Genomic DNA, 24,864 nt, shown 5'->3' with positions numbered 1-24,864 from the left:
GAGCATGAATATGATTTGATCATGTTTGTTGCAATACGGTTATTCATTTAAATTAGAGAATAATTGTTGTTCTATTTACATGAATAAAACCTTCTATGGTCATACACCCAATAAAATGGTTTGTTGGATCTCGATCGTAGTGATACACATATTCATAATGTTGAAGCCAAAAAATGCAAAGTTAATAATGATAGTGCAACTTATTTGTGGCATTGCCGTTTAGGTCATATTGGTGTAAAGCGCATGAAAAACTCCATGATGATGGGATTTTGAAATCACTTGATTATGAATCACTTGATGCTTGCGAACCATGCCTTATGGGAAAGATGACTAAAGACTCCGTTCTCCGGAACAATGGAGCGAGCAACTGACTTATTGGAAATAATACATACTGATGTATGTGATCCGATGAGTGTTGAAGCTCGCGGCGGGTATCGTTATTTTCTGACCTTCACAGATGATTTGAGCAGATATGGGTATATCTACTTGATGAAACATAAGTCTGAAACATTTGAAAAGTTCAAAGAATTTCAGAGTGAAGTGGAAAATCATCGTGACAAGAAAATAAGGTTTCTATGATCTGATCACGGAGACAAATATTTGACTTACGAGTTTGGTCTTCAATTAAAACAATGTGGAATAGTTTCACAAATTCGTGCCACCTGGAACACCACAGCATAATGGTATGTCCGAACGTCATAACCATACTTTATTGGATATAGTACAATCTATGATGTTTCTTACCGATTTACCACTATCGTTTTGGGGTCATGCATTAGAGACAGCTGCATTCACGTTAAAAAGGGGCACGATCTAAGTCCGTTGAGACGACACAATATGAACTGTGGTTTGGCAAGAAACCAAAGTTGTCGTTTCTTAAAGTTTGGGGTTGCGATGCTTATAAGGAAAAGTTTCATCATGATAAGCTCAAACCCAAATCGGAGAAATGTGTCTTCATAGGATACCCGAAGGAGACAGTTGGGTACACCTTCTATCACAGATCCGAAGGCAAGACATTCGTTGCTGAGAATGGATACTTTCTAGAGAAGGAGTTTCTCTCGAAAGAAGTGAGTGGGAGGAAAGTAGAACTTGATAAGGTAATTGTACCTTCTCCCTTATTGGAAAGTTGTTCATCACAGAAATCTGTTCCTGTGACTACTACACCAATTAGTGAGGAAGCTAATGATGATGATCATGTAACTTCAGATCAAGTTACTACCGGATCTCGTAGGTAAACCAGAGTGAGATCCGCACCAGAGTGGTACGGTAATCCTATTCTGAAAGTCATGTTACTAGACCATGACGAACTTGCGAACTATGAGGAAGCGATGATGAGCCCAGATTCCGTGAAATGGTTTGAGGCCATGAAATCTGAGATAGGATCCATGTATGAGAACAAAGTATGGACTTTGGTTGACTTGCCCGATGATCGGGAAGCCACAGAAAATAAATGGATCTTCAAGAGGAAGACGGACGATGATAGTAATGTTACTATCTACAAAGCTAGACTTGTCGAAAAAGGTTTTTGACAAAGTTCAAAGGTGTTGACTACGATGAGAGTTTCTCACTCGTATATATGCTTAAGTCTGTCCGAATCATGTTAGCAATTGCCGCATTTTATGAAATCTGGCAAATGGATAAACAAAATTGGATTCCTTAATGGATTTATTAAAGAAGAGTTGTATATGATGCAACCAGAAGGTTTTGTCAATCCTAAAGGTGTTAACAAAATATGCAAGCTCCAGCAATCCATCTATGGACTGGTGCAAGCATCTCGGAGTTGGAATATACGCTTTAATAAGTTGATCAAAGGATATAGTTTTATACAGACTTGTGGTGAAGCCTGTATTTACAAGAAAGTGAGTGGGAGCACTACAACATTTCTGATAAGTATATGTGTATGACATATTGTTGATCGGAAATAATGTAGAATTATTCTGCAAAGCATAAATGAGTGTTTGAAAGGAGTTTTTCAAAGAAAGACCTCAAAGAAGCTGCTTACATATTGAGCATCAAGATCTATAGAGATAAATCAAGACGCTTGATAAGTTTTTTCAATGAGTACATACCTTGACAAGATATTGAAGTAGTTCAAAATGGAACAGTCAAAGAAAGAGTTCTTGTCTGTGTTACAAGGTGTGAAATTGAGTAAGACTCAAAGCCCGACCACGGCAGAAGATAGAAAGAGAATGAAAGTCATTTCCTATGCCTTGGCCATAGGTTCTATAAAGTATGCCATGCTGTGTACCAGATCTATTGTATACCCTACACTGATTTTGGCAGGGGAGTACAATAGTGATCTAGGAGTAGATCACTGGACAACAGTCAAAATTATCCTTAATGGAATAAGGATATGTTTCTCGATTATGGAGGTGACAAAAAGGTTCGTCGTAAAGGGTTACATCGATGCAAGTTTTGACACTGATCCAGATGACTATAAGTCTCAATCTGGATACATATTAAAAGTGGGAGCAATTAGCTAGAGTAGCTCCATATAGAGCATTGTTGACTTAGAAATTTGCAAAATACATACGGATCTGAATGTGGCAGACCCGTTGACTAAACTTCTCTCACAAGAAAAACATGATCACACCTTAGTACTCTTTGGGTGTTAATCACATAGCGATGTGAACTAGATTATTGACTCTAGTAAACCCTTTGGGTGTTGATCACATAACGATGTGAACTATGGGCGTTAATCACATGGTGATGTGAACTATTGGTATTAAATCACGTGGTGATGTGAACTAGATTATTGACTCTAGTGCAAGTGGGAGACTGAAGGAAATATGCCCTAGAGGCAATAATAAAGTTATTATTTATTTCCTTATTTCATGATAAATGTTTATTATTCATGCTAGAATTGTATTAACCGGAAACATGATACATGTGTGAATACATAGACAAACAGAGTGTCACTAGTATGCCTCTACTTGACTAGCTCGTTGATCAAAGATGGTTATGTTTCCTAGCCATAGACATGAGTTGTCATTTGATTAACAGGATCACATCATTAGGAGAATGATGTGATTGACTTGACCCATTTTGTTAGCTTAGCACACGATCATTTAGTATGTTGATATTGCTTTCTTCATGACTTATACATGTTCCTATGACTATGAGATTATGCAACTCCCGTTTACCGGAGGAACACTTTGTGTGCTACCAAACATCACAACGTAACTGGGTGATTATAAAGGTGCTCTATAGGTGTCTCCGAAGGTACTTGTTGGGTTGGCGTATTTCGAGATTAGGATTTGTCACTCCGATTGTCGGAGAGGTATCTCTGGCCCACTCGGTAATGCACATCACTTAAGCCTTGCAAGCATTGCAACTAATGAGTTAGTTGCGGAATGATGTATTACGGAACGAGTAAAGAGACTTGCCGGTAACGAGATTGAACTAGGTATTGAGATACCAACAATCGAATCTCGGGAAAGTAACATACCGATGACAAAGGGAACAACGTATGTTGTTATGCGGCCTGACCGATAAAGATCTTCATAGAATATGTGGGAGCCAATATGAGCATCCAGGTTCCGCTATTGGTTATTGACCGGAGACGTGTCTCGGTCATGTCTACATAGTTCTCGAACCCGTAGGGTCCGCACACTTAAAGTTTTGATGACAGTTATATTATGAGTTTATGAGTTTTTATGTACCGAAGGAGTTCGGAGTCCCGGATGAGATCAGGGACATGACGAGGAGTCTCGAAATGGTCAAGACGTAAAGATTGATATATTGGACGACTATATTCGGACATCGGAAAGGTTCCGAGTGATTCGGGTATTTTTTAGAGTACCGGAGAGTTACGGAAATTCGTATTGGGCCTTAATGGGCCATACGGGAAAAGGAGAAAAAGGCCCCAAAGGGTGGCCGCACCCCTCCCCATGGGCTAGTCCGAATTGGACTAGGGAGGGAGGGGCGCCCCCTTCCTTTCTTCTCCTTCTCCCTTCCCTTCTCCTACTCCAACAAGGAAAGGAGAAGTCCTACTCCCGATGGGAGTAGGACTCCCCCCTTGGCGCACCCTCCTTGGTCGGCCGCCTCTCCTCCCTTGCTCCTTTATATACGGGGGCAGGGGGGCACCCTAGAGACACAAGTTGATCAAGTTGATCGTCTCTTAGCCGTGTGCGGTGCCCCCCTCCACCATAGTCCACCTCGATAATACTGTAGCGGTGCTTAGGCGAAGCCCTACGTCGGTAGAACATCATCATCGTCACCACGCCGTTGTGCTGACGAAACTCTCCCGCGACACTCTGCTGGATCGGAGTTCGAGGGACGTCATTGGGTTGAACGTGTGCAGAACTCGGAGGTGCCGTACATTCGGTACTTGGATCGGTCGGATCGTGAAGACGTACGACTACATCAACCGCGTTGTCATAACGCTTCCGCTTTCGGTCTACGAGGGTACGTGGACAACACTCTCCCCTCTCGTTGCTATGCATCACCATGATCTTGCGTGTGCGTAGGAAATTTTTTAAAATTACTACGTTCCGCAACAATTCCCACGTGGTATAAAAATTATTAGTAAGTGTTACGAACTTGCATTGTATTCCTACTTATTGAGGCTCTTTTTACGATGTAATACACCGGAAGTGGCCTCTCAGTGAGGAGCCCAACAGCAGGTCCGCTCCTGGGCCTATGAAGCTTTACATGGTCCAACCACAAAAGGGAGCCCCTGAGTTTGGATAAGCATCAAGAGATTATCTTGGCTCCACCTAAAAAAAGAGATTATCTTGGCGTGCAAGTCATCATAGTGGTGCAAGATTAAATCTACCCTATGTAAAACCTTAACCCCCGTCACCTATATAAGGTGGGGCCTATGTATGGGCCAAAGTCCTTCTATTCCACGCACTACGCGCGGAATAGTCAAGGTAACACACACGCTCTCTCGCTGAGTAGTCCAGCCCACTATTGGTTTGGTTGGGATGAGTTCTTTTTTTAATTTAGGCCGAACTTTCTTTGAACCAGTGGTGCAATAGTTACCACGGCAACACCTGCTTGGGTCTAGCCCCTTGCCCTGATTTGAGTCGGTTATTTGAATAAAAATTTAAACTAGATGCGACTAGGAACCGGTTATAATTTTTTACAAAAAATATTTTACAAACGAAAAAGATTAAGAAAATTTTAAAAATATTCATGATTTTCTTTGAATACTCACAAAGTTTACTTATTTATGAATTCTAAAAACAAGTCGCCAGTGTTAAAACATTTCAAAAAAATAAATATTTAAGAGAAAAAGTTGGAAATACTTAAGCAATGTTCTTGATTATTTTTGTGAATTATAAAATAAAAAAGGGGAGAACAAATGAAAAATCAGGAAAACCACGGAAGAAAATTTATAGGAAATAAAAAGAACAAAATAAACCATTAGAAAGAGAAAATGTGAATAAAACGAAAACCAAAATAACCATAGTAAACCAACTAAAACCGTCTGAAAAAATAGCCAAAACAAAATGCAAACACAAAATGAGAACTGGCAGACAGAGACCGCTGTACGCTGGCCATCCTGCTCTGTTATTACACGTGGAATAGGATTCTTCGTACGGGCGCAGTGTGCCGAATCACCATAGCTTCCCTATAAATCAAAGCTAGCACATTCTTGAATCCTTTTCAATGTAGTGTAGTGCAACTACATTGCCTCCCTGCACCAACACAACCACTTCTACATGGAATTCGAGTACTCGTATTCTCTCTTTCACGGTAAGCCTGTTCTTGATTTCTCTATCTATCTAGTATGGACTATGTTTGTTTATGCCTAGTGCTAGCACTACTAGGGATTATAGAGTTGTTTCACTAATCACAATAGAAACTGCAACACACAACTCGCCCGCAAAAAGGAGAAAAGAACTGCAACTCAACTTGGAATTCAAATTCACAAAACATAGTTAGAATGCTTTAACACAAGGTAAATACTCGATTGGTAAAATGCAGAAAAAATCATATACAACAGGGGACACAAAGAATGGACTCGGATAAGCAATGTCATGCAAGAAGCACATCCTTGTAACATGCTCAGACTATTTGAGTCGTTGCATGAGTAAGAGGGGAATTTCAAATACTTCACACCGCTTTCTTATATCCTGACAAATAAGCATCCACTCATTTATATTTAAAATACAGATACATAATTGTATATACAAATCTTTCACTATCATACAGGGAAAGATGCGTTCATATACAATACAGCGCCTTTTACCTGGCTGATAAGTGTGAAATAGAGGCGGTGGCCTTGGATGCAGTGGATGAACTGGACGTGGATGTTTCTCCTCGCACTCTACTTATTGAATCAATAAAAGTGGGCCTTGTGGGTAGTATCTCTGGAGAATTTCTTGATAACAACAACACAACTACCTCTGACATAGTTGGCCTTGAAGCAACAACGGATTGAGTGCAGAGAAGCGCTATCTCTATTATTCTTATTACCTCTTCTGGCATATATTCTTCGTGATCTAACGATCCATCCACCAACTTAATCACGTCCTCATTTTCATATAGCTTCCATGCCTGTATAGTCAATGGGTGTAATCAAATGCATGTCTTAAGATAGCATGAAGTGTGCACACAGAAAGAGACCTCAATACACTAGATACCAAATGATCACATCTTCATTAATTATTAAAGTCATGCCTATTTAAGCTTCTTACTAAGGAAAGGTGCTTGGGAAAGACTGGTGTGCAATAAGTATATTGGCTCGATGGCCCTGTCTCTGACTAATTAGAAATCTGGGGACTCACATTTTTTTGGGATGGTCTGATGACTGTGAAAGAGCACTTCTTTTGCTTCATATCTTTTGCTATTATTAGAGACAGACCAAAATTTCATTTTTCTAGAACAAGTGGTTGGACAACGCCACCTTTCGCCAAAAAATAATACACTCGCAAAAGTATTGAGTATGTATGTGGCTAATGTGTCTTTTAAACAAGATCTAGTCGGTTAGTGCCTCGCAACATGGTGTGCGGTGTTGGGGTTGGTCCATTTATTGCAAGGCCATGGGGTTTAACGTTGGAATCTCCATCAGAATGGTAGATTCCTGGTTGACTCAATATACCACGTATTCGTTCACTCAAACTCGCCAGTTGTAAACAACAAAAGGATCCAGAAGTTGAAGGTACCACTAAAATTAAAATATTTTTCTGGTGCCTGCATTAGGGTGTGATCCTGATACAGGACAACCACATTCACCGGAACTGGCCTGGTAGTAAGTTGTGTTGTTGCAGTCATGAAGTTAAGCCATAAAATACCTCTTCTTCCAATGCAAGTTCGTGTGCGCTACATCATTAGTCCTCCAAACTATCTCTAACATCTATCCTCCACATATAGTGTTACCAACATTAGATGGCATAGATCACATGCTTAGACTAGCCATAGTGGGGAGTAACTTTCAGTAATAACATGCATATGTTACTAGTCTATGTTACTACCTCTATAGTGGAGAGTAACATATGTGTGGTGTCATGCAACACTTCATTTATTAGGTTGTAAACTCATCTTGTCTTGGTATGTGTGATGTTACTCATAATATGAGTAACTAGCTATGTTACTCTATTTGTCTCTCTCCTCATTAATTAGTTGCCACATCATATTTTTTGCTTAGGTGTCATCTACGTTACTCCCACTATGCGATGCATAAAGGTGGGAATGATAGTCCGACTATGTAGAATTGTAATGCGTTTAATGGTAAGACTCCTCTCCTTTGCTGGTCATCTACCGGTGTATTCATTGGCTTTCTATGTTACACATCAACGAGATGAGCACCAACCTCCATATTTGATGGTGTGTAGTGACTGGAGTGACTAACGAAGGATTTTTCTTATTACTCAACATGGATGGAAGCACAGTCTCCGGAGTGGCCCCATGCAAACCTCTCCTTAGGCAGCCCCTTTGGTCTTAATAGACTTTTCATGTTTGCCATCATATAACTGTGTGCGTGTGCGCGCGTGTGTTTGGGCATCATAGTTATGTAGAGGCCGGATATAAGCTTGCTGTGCTTGTAACACTTGGTGCGATATTATGAGTCAATAAAGCGTCATTTAGCAAAAAAATACTATTAAAAGAATGTCCTTAAAAACTAACTCTTGAAAATAACTTTAACTAGAGCAACATAAACACTGGTAGATGCTTACTTAGCAAAGATTTTTGTCAACTACTTGTTAAATCTCCAATCATATAGTGAAAACCATCCAAGGCATTCACATCACCAAATTAGGAAGTGCAAGTATAAAGAAATATACTCATAAGGATGAATCAAAGACCTGTGAAGTGGTTATGTAAAGCATTGGAGCCATATGGGACAATATATGGAACCAAGAGAGGATTTTCAGAAGGAAGATGGATACCGATTCAAGTAGGTATTGTGTTTCAGCCTCAATCCTTGTATCATTGATTTTCCGACCACTTATTATTTCCAAAATGACTATACCAAAGCTGTATGTGTCAACCTTCTCCGATAGCTGGCCGTGGATTGCATACTCAGGAGCAGTGTAACCCCTGTTCAATAGTAAAATATAATTAGAAAAGAAACAGTGTGACCAATGTATTATTTACATGTTCAAACTTACAATGTTCCTGCAAATCTAGTGCTGAGATGACTATGATCATCAGGTAGGAGCCTTGCCAAACCAAAATCAGCAATCTTAGGTTGGAAGTCATCATCAAGAAGAACATTGCTAGATTTAATGTCACGGTGTATGATACACACATGAAACTCTTGATGAAGATATGCAAGGCCACGAGCCATGCCAACGATGATATTGAATCGCTGCTTCCAGTTAAGTGTTCCACGTCTCTCACCTATTATGCAAGAATGTGTGAATGTGAGATTATCACTTAGAGATGTCGGTCAGCACTGTCATAAGCTAATCAGCTCAGTTTGGAAGATTAAGGATGTAATTGCCTTTGCATAAACAAAACTACCATGGGACTAATATTCGTCGCACAATAGAGGTGTGAGTGTATGTTTCATTTTAAATTAATGAGACCTTCAAGAGCAATCAAATGGGAATAATAAGAGCAGTCCATATAAGATATTTTCTCACATGTCCACCCCGGCGGAGCCACAATTTTGGCACAGGGGTGGACCAATAACTGATTGTCATATGAATTTTGGCTCATGTTGGGTTTTTCCTAACTTTTTTTGACATGATATAAAGAGTGTTTCGGAAATATTAGGGTGCGCTGAGGTCCGCCCATGTGGCCCATGAGTGGCCAAACAAGTAAAGTAGATGAAGGAGCAAGGATCCATAGAGCATACCGTAGAGAAACTTGTCAAGGCTACTATTCGCCATATATTCATAAACAAGGAGGCATTCAGAACCCTTGCGAGAACAACCAAGAAGCCGGACAAGATTTCGATGCTGAACATTGCTAATAAGCTTTACCTCGCTTTCAAAATCTTCTTTGGCCCTGCTAGTTTGCATCACTGACAACCTTTTTACTGCAACAATTTTCCCATTTTTCAGTAAGCCCTGTTATAAATGGACAAAATAAATAAATAAATCACTTCTGCAATAATCTAGTAAAGTACAACGAAAAAGCAACTTGGTATCATGATGTTCTTATTATATTTTTCTGTCCTTTTGTCTGCAAATCTTCATAGTGCATTAAATATTTGAAGACCACCATACCTTAAAGACATCTCCAAAACCTCCTTCTCCAATTTTACTTTTCTCACTAAAATTATTGGTTGCAGCCTTAAGATCGTGATAGTTAAAATTTGTTGGACCTTGCAGTTCCGTTGCTCCAAGTATATCACCTAAATAAGATACAGTCAGGTGAGGAAACACACATTCAAATAGAAATTAATTTATTTTATTTTCCAGCTAAATTTCTAAAACAATTTAATATGCAAAATAGGGAAGCTAAAAATGGAACTGGTTACACTTGCAAATACAAAACAAATGCAAATGGTTCTATGCCAAATGCTAATACATTTAGTATAGTATGCCCTTGTAAAAACAGGCACAACCTTTCGCTAACTATCAACACTCGATATCATTTACATAGCACTACATAAATAACCAAAAAATAAATACACGGTGAGTACAAAAGGAGCATCACTCAAAATATTCAGAGAAAAGGAGAATAAAAAAATAAATGTGATAAGAATCAAGGCTCCACAACATAACTACAAATTATGGGATAATTCGAAGGTGTGGCCAGAGGCGCATGCATGCCCCTGGATGAAAATAACTGATTTTCAAATTTTGAAAAATTCCGACATATGTACTCTATTTGTTTTCTATGCTTGTAACTTTCAGAAATATGATCAAAGATTTCTAGCATGAATTAATTATTTTCTTTTGCATGATTCCGATAAGTGCTCATTTTATAACATGATGAAAATATGTCAAAAATTTGAGAAAAAATCTAGTGCTTAAGTGTGTGAAACCTAAATTCAATCGCTCATGCTCACACACACAGACCACAAACACCCACACACACACATGTACGATATCAATTCCCTTTTTATATGTCTAAATTCGAACACCCAGTGTGGCAAAATGGTTACTTTTCATGGAAGTTTCAAGCATTTACATGTTTCTTTTACATTTGAAAACATATTTTTTCAAAAAAAATTGTTCTATGGGAGTGCATGCTTGGTGGAGCCATTTCGCTTCTCTTGACATTATGTTTCTTCAAGGTGGAAATTGTATGACATCCATGACTCATGAAAACATATCTACTTTGGCTCTGCTAAATTCGGTGCCAAAATATATAATGGCAACTTCCGAAATTCACTTTGTTTTCAGAGACCTTCTATAAAATTATGAGTTGCCAATAGGGATTGTTTGCATACTTAACTTAATGACCAAAGGCAATCTGACTATTGTGAAAAAAATTATAAGTGACCCAGTAACAATGGATATTGTGTCATTCAAGTTGGCATCAATAAATGATTGATGATCATTAGTAATAAAGTTAAAATCCACAATGTGATAATGTAGTTAGTTATGTGAAAACAAGTCAACATCTCGCTCTCTTATTACATAATTTGGGTGTCCTATCCAATGGATGAATTAGGAGCCTATGTTGAGTTGTGAAATGATAGAACTGTATGCCATTATCATCATGGGAATACACGAAACTAGTGACATGGCATTGCGGATGTTCTCTTGAGGAATCTCATTAAATGGAACTTACGGAATCACATCATGACCCTCAAGTTGACTAAATGGAAGCAACTTTTTCTGAACTCGAGGCAAAAAATTTACAAGTTTCATTAATTAAGAAGATTTGTTTTGCCTAGTTACTGACATCAACTTGGACCATGTTTGTAAGATCGCATTGAATAAGTTGACATGAACCGAAGAGCATTAACTTCTCGAAAGTGATGTACTTCGTGACATTTACCTCTTCGAGGCTTCTTTAGCTTCATAGACCGCCAGGTCCAAAACAAAGCTAATAACCCTAGAAGAAACAGGAAGGCCAGACCTCCCAAAATTGCTCCTACAATGGCCCCCTTCCCTCTTGATTTTCCTGTAGAAAGAATGAATTGTGAGCTCTGATTCGGAGATGAAATTTGAGTCAGAAACATAAAAAATTCATTGACTATGTGGTTTTTGTAGAACATAATATAACAATCCAATTGACATCAAAGTTCAACCAAACATGTTCCCTCGAGCAATTAAACATGTCTTAGCATTGTGACAAAATAGAGAACGCTAAAGTTCAAACTCACCCCAAACACCGGTTTCCAAATGTTAAAAAATACGATCCAGAGTACTAAAGTTGAATTGGCCATTAGATGATGCAAGACAAGTAAGAGAGGTAAATATGGTCCACTAGCCCATGGTTGACTAGGGCCTTCCTTTTGAATTTGTCTTTGTATTCCTCCTTTTCATTTGACTTGTTGACTATGACTACTCGCTTGGTCCTTTGTTGAATTGGCCTGACTTTGACAATTGGCCACGTAGATGCCACATGGGAAACATGGAGAACCCCATCCTATATATACCTAAAAAGTTCATGCCGGTATCTTATCTATCGCAAAATGCAAACATGCCACATGACCGTACAATTATGAATGGATAAGATCCACCTTAACTTGCAAACATGAATGGGAAAAGACCTACCACCACATGCAACCATGCATGAAAAACTATTTTTCATTCTATTATTCTAATTGCATTTAATAAATATTTTACAATTTTGGTTCACGTGTCAATAATCTAAATATTATATTCCACATGATCAATTCTAATTGAAATATATTGCACTCGGTTCCTGCAGCAACGTGAGATGTATCATCTAGTTCACGGAATTATTATCTCCCCAACTGTAGCCCCCTTGACCAGTACTCACATCAATCATTGATGTAGTTGCAGGACAATTCTTCATGTTTGATGATCTTCTATGCAGATTCCATGGTTTGGGGATCGTTTGAGAAAAAGCAATCCTGAAATACGGCACTACTTGAGGTGGTGGTACCATCCTTGTCCGATGTCGTAGGACAAAAATCACAGCAAAGATGTCGTACGCACAAGAGGAACTCACCAGAGCGCAAGTAGGGCGTCAGGTCTGCCGTCGCATTAGCCGGGAAGAAGGGCTTATCAGAGTACCTCATGAAGCACCCGGCGTCCACTGCCCGGCCGTCGGAATTGGGCGGGCACCGGTCAATGTTGCTCGCAGCTACCTGGAGGCACTGCGCGCAGCCGTCCTGCCCGACCGTCTCCACACACTGCGCCATCGCGTACACGCCGGTGCCCGCGGCCGCCGCAGCTAGCCGCGGGAAGCGAGGCACGGCTGCCGCGAGGTCGTTGATCAGCGCCTGCACCGCGCCGTCGAAAGCGGTGCCGGGCACGGCGGAGCCGTTGCAGCGCTGCGTGTTGCCAGGGAGGGTGGACTGGTCGAAGAACGCCACGCTCTCGTACCGTATGATGCAGCCGTCGAGGATGGCGCGCCCGCCGTTAGCAGCCCCGCAGGCGGCGTGGATGCGCGCCGCGGCGGCGTCGAAGCAGGCGACGCAGTCCCTCCCGGTGACGTATGGGCGGCACTGCGCCAACGCGAACGCCGGCGCGGCGGCGCGAGGCTCCGCTGCGGTGGCGAAGCCGCTGCCGGCGGAGAGGTTGGCGCGGAGCTCAGCGAAGGTGGAGTTTAGGGCCGCGAGGAAGGCGGCCGTGGGCGTGGCGTTGTACTGGCTGCACCCAAGGTTGAGCTGCGTAGCCTGCGGGTCAGCGACGGTGAACGGAACCAACGCGCAGGTGACCGCCAGCGCTAGAGCCGGCAACAGCGGGAAGTGAGCCATGCGGTGCATCGGCGAGAGCAGAGGAGAGAGGAGAGGAGAAATCGCCGTGGACGCTGGGTTTTGGACGAGAGGGTCGGGCAGAGGGTGGATTTGGGTTGATTGAATTGCCAAGTACTAGGAGGTGTGCAGTGTAAATTAGTTGGAGTCATGGAACAAAAATGCGAGACTTAAGGCCAAGGGAAACGTTTGAGTCCGGCGCGCCGGCTGAGTGTTGCGCCGGTAGCGCGTGGTCCATTGAATCCAGTGTCATCGTACGGTAGCAATGCGCGACACGGTCTCTCGCGTTGTGGGACGCGTGGGTTGGCAGGCCCCACGAACCGCTGAAGCAGCTGCAGCCTTATCCATTTTTCACGGTGGCACTGCATCCATTCATTAGCCACCGCTCCAACTAGATCAAGCAAATCCAAAGCTACTGCCTGCTCCATCGAGGCGAAATCTATCTTTGGCCGAAATTGATCAAATTTGGTAAACTTGGGTCAAATTTTGGCCGAAGTTTTTGTAAATGGCCGAAATTCGGCCATCTCAGCCAGGGGCGGAAAAATCTCAAACTGAAAGTCAAAACGCATGCCCACACCCATGCACTCTGCGAGTGGCGAACCGAGGAGGAGACCATGACGGGCGACGGGGGCAACGGGCCGGTGCAGCTAGTCCCGCCTACCCGTCCCACTCCGACGCGGTGGCGTGGCGGCGCTGCTGGTCGGGAGGCTCTCTGTCCACCTCCCCATCTCGGACGGTGCCGATCCTTTTCCCCTCCACTGCGCTCCTTAGGCAAGCCCAAGGCAGCAGTCCAAGATGCTCCAATCGCTAGCGCCGGGCGCTGGAACCAGCGGGGAAGGGCTGCGACTGGCGTCCTGGGATGCTTCAACGGCGTCCCGGCGAGCTGGAAATCGACGACCACCTACGGCGTGAACTGGCATGGCGTGCTGCAACCGGCCGCAGAGAAGCTACAACCGCCGGATAAGAAGTGCTACCATGGGCATGCGGCAAGCGAGCTCAATCCCATGATGCTGGAACCAGCAAAAAAAATTGCTGGAAGCAGCCTTCTTCCCCAGGTTGCAACGGAGCTCGGCGAGCAATATGCTACAACCGGCCATCCAATTTGCTGGAACCAGCAAAAAAATTGCTGGAACCGGCCTTCTCCCTCGGTGCAATGGAGCTCGACGAGCAATTTGCTACAAGCGGCGATCCATTTTGCTGGAACCAGCAATTGTTTTTGCTGGAACAAAATTCTCTTCATGAGTTGCAGTGCCGAGGTGTGTTGCCTTTTTTGCTGCGCCTGGCGAACAATTCCGCGAGGTTGTCGTCGGGGTGCCGCGACTGGTAGCGACACCACCGGAGCTATTGCGTTGCACCGGAGCTACGATTGTCGCCATGGGAGCTACATCCACGAGCGCACGCTGCCGGATGCGCGTAGCCAGCGAGAAATGCATAAGACAATGGCGGCGAGGGGCGGCGTGGGGTAGCGACTGGTGGCGAGGGGGGCCGAGATGCGTCGGAGCGGTCCTTCGAGGCAGGCCGTGTCGCTCATCTGCGACGGCGTGGTTGGAGGTTTCCTGAGAGAAAAGTACGCCAGGGGAGGAAGAAAGAGATCGTGCGGTGTGTACGTGATCTCATTGTACTAAATCGAGTGGTTAGGGATAGACCGGCTGAAATTTTGAGCCGGTGCGTCGGCACCTATTAGCGCCCTAAGGCGAAAGGGTGTTTCCTTCCGCCAAGAAGCTAGAAACTGCGTAGACATCTCAATCCCTAATTATATTAATCGTATTTATGTATTTTAGTTTTGGTTCATATATTTATAAATCCAAATGATCATGTCTGTGGATGGCATCTGGAAGACGGAGCGTGTGCTGAGTTCGTGGTTTGTGGATGGCAGGTATGGTTTCCTCCTTCGGTGTCTTAGTCGTGGTGGGGTGCTAGATCTGGAGTTCGATGGCGTGTCCAGGGTGTTGCCCCGGTCTGCTTCGTTCAACAGCAATGGCTTTACTTTTGGTGAGCCACCTTGGAGGTCCGCAAAGCTGCATATCAGTGATGGAGCAACGTCGAGCTCGGGTAGGGAGGTGATCTGTCATTCTTTTCTTCGGTGGCTGCTGTGGTGGTGCCGGAGGCAGGTGACGGGCGTTGGTGTCAAACTCAAAGATGTTCTGCTATCTTTTCAGTTTTGTCATGTCGGTCATTACGTGACTTGTACTTTGATCTTTATGATATGAATGAGACACATATTACCATGCAAAAAAATAATCATGTGCGTATAACCAAATTTTATTAGAATTATTGCAAGGAATCCCTGCAGCAATGCACATGGTATCATCTTGTTTAATTGTGGGTCCCTCCCGTCATGTAATTTTACCTTAAACCTTCACCTCATCTCGTAAATTTTCCATTATGAAAAAGATTATGTGACTGTTGGATTGCTTATGTTGGGGAATAAGATGTATAATCCATTGGAACTTTTTTTACTGGATTCTCATTCTCACGAATAAAAATATTGAGTGGTTGTTGGGGGAATTGAATCAGGCACAGATAACAGTTTGTAGTGAGTGGCTGTGGCTCAGCTGATTTAGAAGCAGTTTTTTTTTGATAAAAATCATTTTTATTAACATAAAATATACTATGAAGCGGATACAAAGCATGATAGCAACACCCGACCTCTGCATAGGATGTACACAGCCAAACATTAATAGACTGACATAAAAGAACTGACATATGGACAAAAGCAGTTATCTCTTGGCTAATACTAATAATCATCTCATCATGATCGTCTTACCACTTTTATAGTTTAAGAGGACTGGATCGGATGATTCTTAGCAGTGACTTAGAAATAGCAAAGTCACAAATTATGCCCCATGATGAACCCTCTGTAGCACCGGAAAGTCAAACAAACTTAGCGGTCGGTCGGCGTGGAAGTATTCACAATCGACTGCAATTCCTGTGATTAATAAGCGTTAATTGCAATGTCAAGCCAACTCTATAATTGTCCTTCTAGTGGTCGTCAGATGGACTCTACAATTGCAGCCAAGCTGATCCAGTGGCGTGAACTGATAGATCGGTTTATTCCTCCCTCTTTAAGGAAATCTACACCTTATGTGTCTTTGTAAAATTTGTATTACTCATGTTAACCATACTCAGCATAAGGTTAGGGATAGCTTAGCTAAGTTTGTTAGATTGGAGGACAGAACAATGACTTGGGTTGGATCTAGCCCTCCAGATTCTGTAGAGCTAGCTCTCGCAAATTGTAATGACGATGTTATTGAGTAATACAATGGTTACACCAGCAAAAAAAATGAACTCTTGTAGGGGAGTGATGGCAGCAGCATGTGGACAACTTGTTTTGGCGACCACAATGATCGTTTGATGGTCTAGGGACCTTGGTGTAATTTTTGAAATGTCTACATTATATTTCTGATGAATTTTGATAATAGATCTAGGTCTTATTGAAAAATGTGTTAATTGAACGGTGTGTAATGAAGTTTCCTTCCCATCGCACTCGTGGTGGCTGCTTTCTGAGACGCGGATAGTCCAAGTGCACACATTGACGGCTAGCATACGGCAACTGAAAGTGAAAGAGACATTGTAAATTGTAATGTAGTGGGAGAGGAGTAGAGTCGCCCGTGTAGAATGGAATGGTCTGTCAATTGTCCACATCTGTGCCCATGGCTTCTTCCACTCAAACTCTACGCTCCGGCCACTTCTGTTTACCATCAACTGGATTAGAGCATCTTCAGCCGTGCCCCAACAAGGCCCCCAAGCGATTTTTCGGTTGTCGGCTCGAAAAATCGGCTCAGTCGCATTTTTAAAGGCCTTTTTTTTCGCCAGCTCGAGCCGAAATTGGCACCAGCAGTCTCAGGCCGAACCCGGCGCGCTGGGGGCGCTTGGAGTGCCGGCCGAATCGTTTTTGACGCGAAAATCGGCGAGCTCTCCTTGGCAGCGACTCGGCTCTTCTCGTCGCTTCGTCGTCCTCATCGCCTCGGTTCCCGTGGCGGAATCAATGCCAAAGCTGCCGCGCGTTGCCGCGCCGGTCAGCCTCCTCCATTGGTGCCACACGGGCGGCGCAGTGAAGACGGGACGACACGCGTCCCTCGCCCGCCACGCGTACACACGGTGGCCAGGCGAGCGCCACCTATATAAGCCGACCCCTACCGGTGACGCACAGACTCTCCACCGCCAACGTCCCCATTCCTCCCTCTCTTCTCGCCGTCTCCAGTTCACCCAATGGCCGAGCGCTTTCCAGGCGATGGCGCGGCAGCGAACGGCTTCGGCCGCCGCCACCTTCACGAGGACGAAACTCGGCTTCTCTATGAGGCCGAGTACCCGCCCCGCCGAACATGGGGTGCCCGGAGCTTGAAGGATCAGCGCCGGCGGGGTCCCGGTGCCACCACCGCCCACCGGAGTGACGCGTCGTGCGGAGATCGCCCGTATCCGCGCCTCTCTACCGCAGGCGGCGAGGGAAGGGCCGAGGTACGTCCCCGACAGCCCGCTGTGGGAGCAGTATTTACGTCGCCGCCATGCCGAGCAGCTCGAGGACACCAACGGCGTCGTGCCCTCCGAAAGGCTCAACTCCGACGGCCGTCGCCGATGGTGGGGCGTGCCCAGCCTGTGACGCCCGGGTAGGGTAATTAAACTACAGTGATCCTTTGCTAATGATGCCATGTCACCACTATTACTGTTACTAATCTCCCATTGATCCAAATCCGCTTCAAATTCAAATTCAAATAATAAGTGAAATGCTAAACTTCTCAAACATGAAAACTAAAATGATCATCTTGTGGCAAATAATTCATAATCAATTATGGTGGTGAACCAACTTTTTACAAAGTGGTTTAATGCCATATAATAAATAAAATAGAACACAAAAGAAATAAAAGGTTAAAAAGGAAAACCCCAGGCCAACTGGGCCGTGCGGCCCCTAACCGCCTGGGCTGGCCACAACAGGCCCACCTGCCGTGCGCCACCTCCCCTGTTCCACCGACCGCGTCACTACAGGGAGGGGTCGCCCCCGACCACCTCGCCAGCGGTCAGGTCAGGGAGGATAAGGCCTCCCCGTGCCCCCTCGAGCTCTTCCCCCTGCTCCACTCCACCACACACCACTTCCCTCTCTCTCCCTTCGCCTAGCCCCTCACCCAGATCCCCTTTCCCCTCCTTCCCGAGCTCTGCCATGGACGCGTCGCTGGCGCTGCCATAGCCACTGCCCTCCACGCTGCCGGAGACTACGCCAGGGGCACCGTCTGCGTCGCCTACATCGACTACGTGGACGCGCTTGAAGCTCGGAGCCACCGCCTCGGCGAGATCGACACCGCCTTCATCTTAGGTCATCGCCGCTTGCCGTCGTCGATCCCGTCGCCCTGCGCTCCTAAACCTCTCAACGAGCCTTTCATGAGCTCCACGGTGAGCGTGCGGTCATATCCCCTCTGCCCCCCTCCGTTTCCATGTCTATATCCGTCGTGGCCATTGATGCCCGAGCTCGTCGCCACTGACCTTGTTGCCGCCGCGGCCATTGCCCGCGAAGCTCGCGTCCGTGCACATGGTCGAGCTCCTGGAGCTCGCAGGCACCCTACGCACTCACCAACTCCTCCCCATATGCTCTTTGTGCTCGATCCAAAGCACCACGAGCATCAGCCATCGCTGATATCATCATCGTCGTCGTCGCCACGCTACTCCCCGGCGACTGCCGCGGCCACCATCCGACGCGGCGCCTCCTGCGTGTTCGAACGGGCTCCATCGCACGCGTGCCCTCGCGCTGCGCCCCTGCTGCCGTTGCGCCGTGCCGCACGGCGCTCGTCGCTCCCGCCCCGCGCCGCCGGCCTCTGCCGCGCGCGAGCGCTCGGGGCCTTCCCTGCTCGCCCTGTGCATGTCTACCCGCTTGCCGTGCGCCGCCTCCCCTGCCTGTTGCTGTGCTGATGCAGCTGCTGCTTTCCTGCTGTCGTCGTCAGGCCCTGCAGCCACTCGCAACGCCGCGTTCGGGTCTCGTCCGGCCTCGCCTCCGGCCGCTGCCCTTGCGTGCCCCGCGCCGGTCGCCCGCCCGCACGCGCCCTCCCGCGCTTGGCCGCGCCCGCACCACGCCGCTGCCCATCGTTGCTCTGCATGTACTGCTGCTAGTACTGTAGCTAGTGCTTGCTAGCTTTTCTAAATCTACAATGAATAACCCTCTTGAGAGCCTCTAAACTGCGGTTAAACAACTGTTAACAAGGTTAAGAAAAATATGAGTAGATGGTATACTTGACAAACTCCATTTTATCCCACTGGACCAAATCCTTTCGATGTGTGGATTAATTCCTATGAAAATCACAAATTGCTATGTTTTGTTAACAGAAAAGCAGAAACAGAAATGTTGCAGTAGCACTTTTCCGACAAAGATTTGATCAAGCAAATAGATTCTAACATAGCTGCACTTGATATTGTCATGTAGATCACAGAAAATTGATCAAGTTTGATATAAGGCACTACTCCTATGGATGAGTAGAACACTAGCTATAGCCTTTGGAAAACAGCTAAATGATGTTCAAAACCGAGGGATTCTCAGACTTAGCCAAATTTCACTAAATCCTGAAAATTTCTAAAACTTTAGAAATTCATATAAGTTAACCCGTAACTCGGATGAAAATAATTTATATATGAAAGTTGCTCAGAACGACGATACGCATCCAAATACGCGGTCCGTTTACCTGTCAGATGCCTCTAACTATCTGAACATGGAACATTCCCCCTCCGGTCATCTGTTTGATACAGGTCCGGAACCGGGAATTCATTCCCGGTTGAATTTTCCCCCTTCACCTTTATCGTGTAGCCTTACGTTAGGTCACACCCGGCACAGCTTATTGCCATGTTATTGTTTTTGATGCTATGTTTGCTTTATATTTACTGTTTCTTCCCCCCTCTTCTCTCGCTAGACACCGAGACCGACGCCGCTGCTACCCAGTTCGACTACGGTGTTGACGACCACTCTCTCTTGCCAGAGCAACCAGGCAAGCCCTCCCTTTGATCACCAGATATCGCCTATTCTTCTCTCTATTGCTTGCATTAGAGTAGTGTAGCATGTTACTTATTTTCGTTATCCTATCCTGATGCATAGCCTGTCCTTACTACTGTTGTTACCTTTACCTGCAATCCTAAATGCTTAGTATAGGATGCTAGTGTTCGGAGATGGGGGCTGAAGGGGCAGGTGGCTCCATCCAGGTAGTGATGGGCCTGAGTTCCCGACAGCCCCCGACTGTTACTTTGAGGCGGAGCGACAGGGCAGGTTGAGACCACCTAGGAGAGAGGTGGGCCTAGCCCTGGTCGGTGTTCGCGGATACTTAACACGTTTAACGAGATCTTGGTATTTGATCTGAGTCTGGCTACTGGCCTATACGCACTAACCATCTACGCGGGGGCAGTTATGGGCACTCGACGTCGTGGTATCAGCCGAAGCCTTCGTGACGTCAGCGACTGAGTGGCGCGCGCCGGATTGGACCGTAAGCCTGCTCTTGTATTAAGGGGGCTAGTTCTGCTTCCGGCCGCGTACGCAACATGCAGGTGTGCAATGGGCGATGGTCCCAGACCCCTGCGCCATAGGATTTAGACCGGCGTGCTGACCTCTCTGTTGTGCCTAGGTAGGGCTGCGACGTGTTGATCTTCTGTGGTCGGGCATGACCCAGGAAAGTGTGTCCGGCCAAATGGGATCGGGCGTGTTGGGTTATGTGGTGCACCCCTGCAGGGAAGTTAACCTATTCGAATAGCCATGATCTTCGGTAACAGGACGAATTGGAGTTGTACCTTGACCTTATGACAACTAGAACCAGATACTTAATAAAACACACCCTTCCAAGTGCCAGATACAACCGGTGATCGCTCTCTCACAGGGCGACGAGGGGAGGATCATTGGTTAGGATTATGCTATGTGATGATACTTGGAGGACTTCAGTCTACTCTCTTCTACATGCTGCAAGACGGAGGCTGCCAGAAGCGTAGTCTTTGAAAGGACTAGCTATCCCCCCTTATCCCGGCTTTCTGCAGTTCAGTCCACATATGCCTTATTCCAGTTGATACCAATGCATACATATGTAGTGTAGCTCCTTGCTTGCGAGTACTTTGGATGAGTACTCACGGTTGCTTTCTCCCTCTTTTCCCCCCATTTTCTATACCCGATTGCTGCGACCAGACCTTGGAGCCTGGGAGCCAGACGCCACCGTCGACGACGACTACTACTACTCGGGAGGTGCCTACTACTACGTGCAGCCCGCTGACGGCGACCAGGAGTAGTTTAGGAGGATCCCAGGCAGGAGGCCTGCGCCTCTTTCGATCTGTATCCCAGTTTGTGCTAGCCTTCTTAAGGCAAACTTGTTTAACTTATGTATGTACTCAGATATTGTTGCTTCCGCTGACTCGTCTATAATCGAGCTCTTGTATTCGAGCCCTCGAGGCCCCTGGCTTGTAATATGATGCTTGTATGACTTATTTTATTTGTAGAGTTGTGTTGTGATATCTTCCCGTGAGTCCCTGATCTTGATCGTACACGTTTGCGTGTATGATTAGTGTACGATTAAATCGGGGGCGTCACAAGTTGGTATCAGAGCCGAGTGCCTGTAGGAATCCCTCTTCCCAACTCCTTGGCCGAAGTCGAGTCTAGTCATTGAAAAACTTTTACTAACATGGCCGTGTGGCTTATGGGCCCACGTCGCCATTGGGTGGTATTAGGATCTTTTACTCCTTGTCTTTACTCTGGGATTCTAAACTCTCTTCTATTCGGGTTTAATGAGTTTACTAAAATCTAACTTTAGGTTCTCGAAAATACTTCCTCCCGGAGAGCCCCTTCAGGCCAGATGATCGCCTGTTGCACCAGAAGATTATGAAGACACTTCTCTGATGCTTTCCCGAGACCCTTGTGCCCTTCGTCGTTGCAATTCCATACCACCGATAATCCCTATGGAAAGCTACATACACTTGTCGTCCATAACTTCATTCCCAGTTGATCTTGTTATTACAAGATACCTCGGAAATTCTCTCTATTGTTCTGAGAATACTTTGTACTTACTGCCTTGTTGTTCTTTGTCACCGGAATACCCCTACGGATAATTCTCGCACTTATCGAGTATCCGCTCATCCCCCAGTTGTTTATGTGTTTCACAATGGTCATCGAAATACTATTCGATCCTCCAAAAATCCTTAGTAGCTTATTGCTCTGCAATACTTGTCTGCTTGCATGATGGATGCTTTCCATATGTCTGAAAATATTCGTTAGTATCCTTAGGCACTGTCATTTTGATCCCTTTGATTCAACATGAGTGCGAATGCACGCAATCATTAGTTGATCCTTTTAAATTATCTTTCTGGCTCAGACGTCATTTTTGAAGATGAGCTTGTTCTCGACCAATCGGATTGCCACCGATTGTACCCTTAAGTCTACGCAACTTACCCATCCTTAATCAGAGCGTTTGCTTTTGATCCCTTGATCAGAAATCATAATTCTTTTGCATTTGAGCTTTGAGTTAGTCAGTTGTTTCTATAATCTGATCCCCTTGCATCCTTTCTTCAACTGATTGTGTGCCGATGCTCACATCAGCTCCGCTATGGACCGTCAGATCCTTCATTGGATTATTATTCGACAGTGTCCTCCTTATTCAATAACCTCGTGATCCTTTCCTCTGATACATAATGCTTTTGGTAAATTGTATCCTCTATTCCCGTGATCCTTTCCTCCTTATTCAACCATGCTCTGTTTTCGAGCTGGTGATATTTACGATTGAAGCTTGTGGTATATGTTTCCACGATACCCTGACGGGTTGAACCTATGCCTTTCTTAATCTGTGTGAACCCAAAAGTTTTCACGGGTCATACTCCTCTGATAATTCACCAGGTAGGTTTTGACACTGAAATCAGTTTTATCTAGAGCAGTGAATGAAAGGTTATGCATTGAAGAAGTGGGAGTCGACCTTGAACTTGTGTTCATGCCCATGGACACGATGTATATCCTATCATGGAAGCTTCTTGTAATAATAACTATCCTCCTTGATATAATATCTTTTGGTATCTGTGAATTGATCCTTGCAATCGTGGTTCCGACCATATGTTCTTCTTTAACCCCATTTCTCGGGCAAGTTTAAGCACTTGTCTTGTGTGCACCAATACACCAGTCCAACCTTTACTTTGATCTACCGTCGAGTATTACACCCTGGTATCTCGGGAATATCATGGGACATCATAACTTATTATGGGTTCTTCATAACTATTATCACTCGCCGGATCCAATTGTTCCTAGGTTCTGGGTTATCGTCAACCGAGAACACCGAATAGTGAATCGAGTCCGCACTCTGATTCAGTAACTCTTAAGTAAATGTTGTTGCTTACAAGTTAATAATCATTTAAGTCATTCCTAGCCTGATCGGCTATATCATCATTGTGCTAAATTTTAACTGTGCTACCTGGTCCTTCTTCACGTAGCACAATTCTCGACGATGAGCTAAGCTTACGTCGATTTCCCTCATCATATCACTTCTCCCTGAACAGCAAACTTGATTTCGAGTTTGCGTCATACCCATGGTTCCAATAACCATTCGCTTCATCATTCCTTTCACTTGATGTCATCGCCGATCGATTACATCTTCGTGGAGCCTCTCGACTAAATTTGTCGTGGTCATCAAACAACATTTTGATTCCTTCCAGAATATCAACCAAATGGATGATGACATGTAACCATCCTCGTCCCTCGATGATTTGTGTTATCACCGACAACATTATTGCTTTCCGTCCAACACAAACTTGTTCGTGTTTTGAGTTATACCTGGAGACCCGTGCTATCCAGCAATTATTCTTCGATACCTTGGAGTGTTACCATCTTTTATGTCAAGAATGTCGTGAGAATTTCACCACCTCCTAAGAATTCTTGATACAGGTAATACTTATCACCATCACCATTCTTTCATGGTCCCCGTGTTGGATCTAACCGGGATACCAACAGGTGAACGGTGCTGTTTGGATTCTGCCCTTCTAGCAACCCTATTGCTTTGAAGTTAATGGTCGAACGTTCATTCTTAGACTATTGATCACTGAATCACCATTCTAACATTTGATCATGCTACCTAAGGCCCTACTTTGGGCACCCTTTTCCACTAATGTTTAATTGTTTATGTTTTTTTCTTGAGCATACATCATTATATCATTTGATCCGACAAATGTTATCTCCTTATTCACATAACTATGGAAATCCATCTTTTTGGATACCTCGTTGTATTATCGCTGAGTCCATCAGCCACCTCCTCATCCTCTCCTTGGCTTAATGATGAATCCCTTCGTGTATCCAGAGTCTGCCCTTGATTGAAGACCATGCAATGCTATCTCAAAGCATGTCTGTGGTACTCTGATTTTCAACAAGAACATTTGAAGCCTAATGCTAAATGTTACTTTCTCAACTATCCAAACACCGTTGTATGGGTAATGTCATGAAAATTCTCTCCCGTACCTAAAGAGTTTTCTACATTATATCCTGTCATGGATATCATGCTCTACTTGTCCTTGGGAAGGATATACCTTTGAAATGTGTGTTTAAACCCATTTTCCTTTCCATTGTTCTGTTTAATCTGATAATCATATTTGCCTTTCCATTGGTTGGTTTAACGCGTCTTGTGATCTATATGATCTAAGCGGTA

At 44.7% G+C, this 24,864-nt stretch overlaps 1 protein-coding gene across 3 annotated transcripts; it reads right to left on the bottom strand.

Moving 5' to 3' along the window:
• Window positions 1-6,084: 6,084 nt before the first annotated feature.
• On the bottom strand, window positions 6,085-13,448 carry LOC125542330 (cysteine-rich receptor-like protein kinase 2). Of its 3 annotated transcripts, XR_007297858.1 has the most exons (8): window positions 12,496-13,447; window positions 11,353-11,478; window positions 9,627-9,754; window positions 9,254-9,467; window positions 8,562-8,793; window positions 8,340-8,490; window positions 8,127-8,255; window positions 6,417-6,507 (listed from the first exon to the last, which is right to left on the bottom strand). XR_007297858.1 is itself a non-coding variant. In XM_048705316.1 (7 exons), the coding sequence occupies exons 1-7, from the start codon at window positions 13,253-13,255 to the stop codon at window positions 6,196-6,198; spliced, it is 2,007 nt and encodes a 668-aa protein (XP_048561273.1). In that variant the 5' UTR covers window positions 13,256-13,448; the 3' UTR covers window positions 6,085-6,195. The 3 variants fall into 3 exon arrangements, 2 of the variants coding, with proteins under 2 accessions (XP_048561273.1, XP_048561274.1); XM_048705316.1 differs by lacking the exon at window positions 8,127-8,255 and having other exon boundaries at window positions 6,085-6,507; window positions 8,256-8,490; window positions 12,496-13,448; XM_048705317.1 differs by lacking the exon at window positions 8,127-8,255 and having other exon boundaries at window positions 6,085-6,507; window positions 12,496-13,442.
• Between the last annotated feature and the right edge of the window lie 11,416 nt (window positions 13,449-24,864).

This window comes from Triticum urartu, chromosome 3, assembly GCF_003073215.2.
Source record: "Triticum urartu cultivar G1812 chromosome 3, Tu2.1, whole genome shotgun sequence".
In the NCBI taxonomy this organism is placed as follows: domain Eukaryota; kingdom Viridiplantae; phylum Streptophyta; class Magnoliopsida; order Poales; family Poaceae; genus Triticum; species Triticum urartu.
This window is presented reverse-complemented; position numbering and strand designations above follow the sequence as displayed.

Bases quoted from the DNA above. Each gene is read 5' to 3' on its own strand.
- LOC125542330 (XM_048705316.1), bottom strand. From the start codon at position 13,255: ATGCACCGCATGGCTCACTTCCCGCTGTTGCCGGCTCTAGCGCTGGCG. The intron at 9,755-11,352 runs GTAAATGTCACG...TATCTTATTTAG, and splicing joins GCTAAAGAAGCCTCGAAGAG to GTGATATACTTGGAGCAACG. The intron at 9,468-9,626 runs GTATGGTGGTCT...CATTTATAACAG, and splicing joins GTTTTGGAGATGTCTTTAAG to GGCTTACTGAAAAATGGGAA.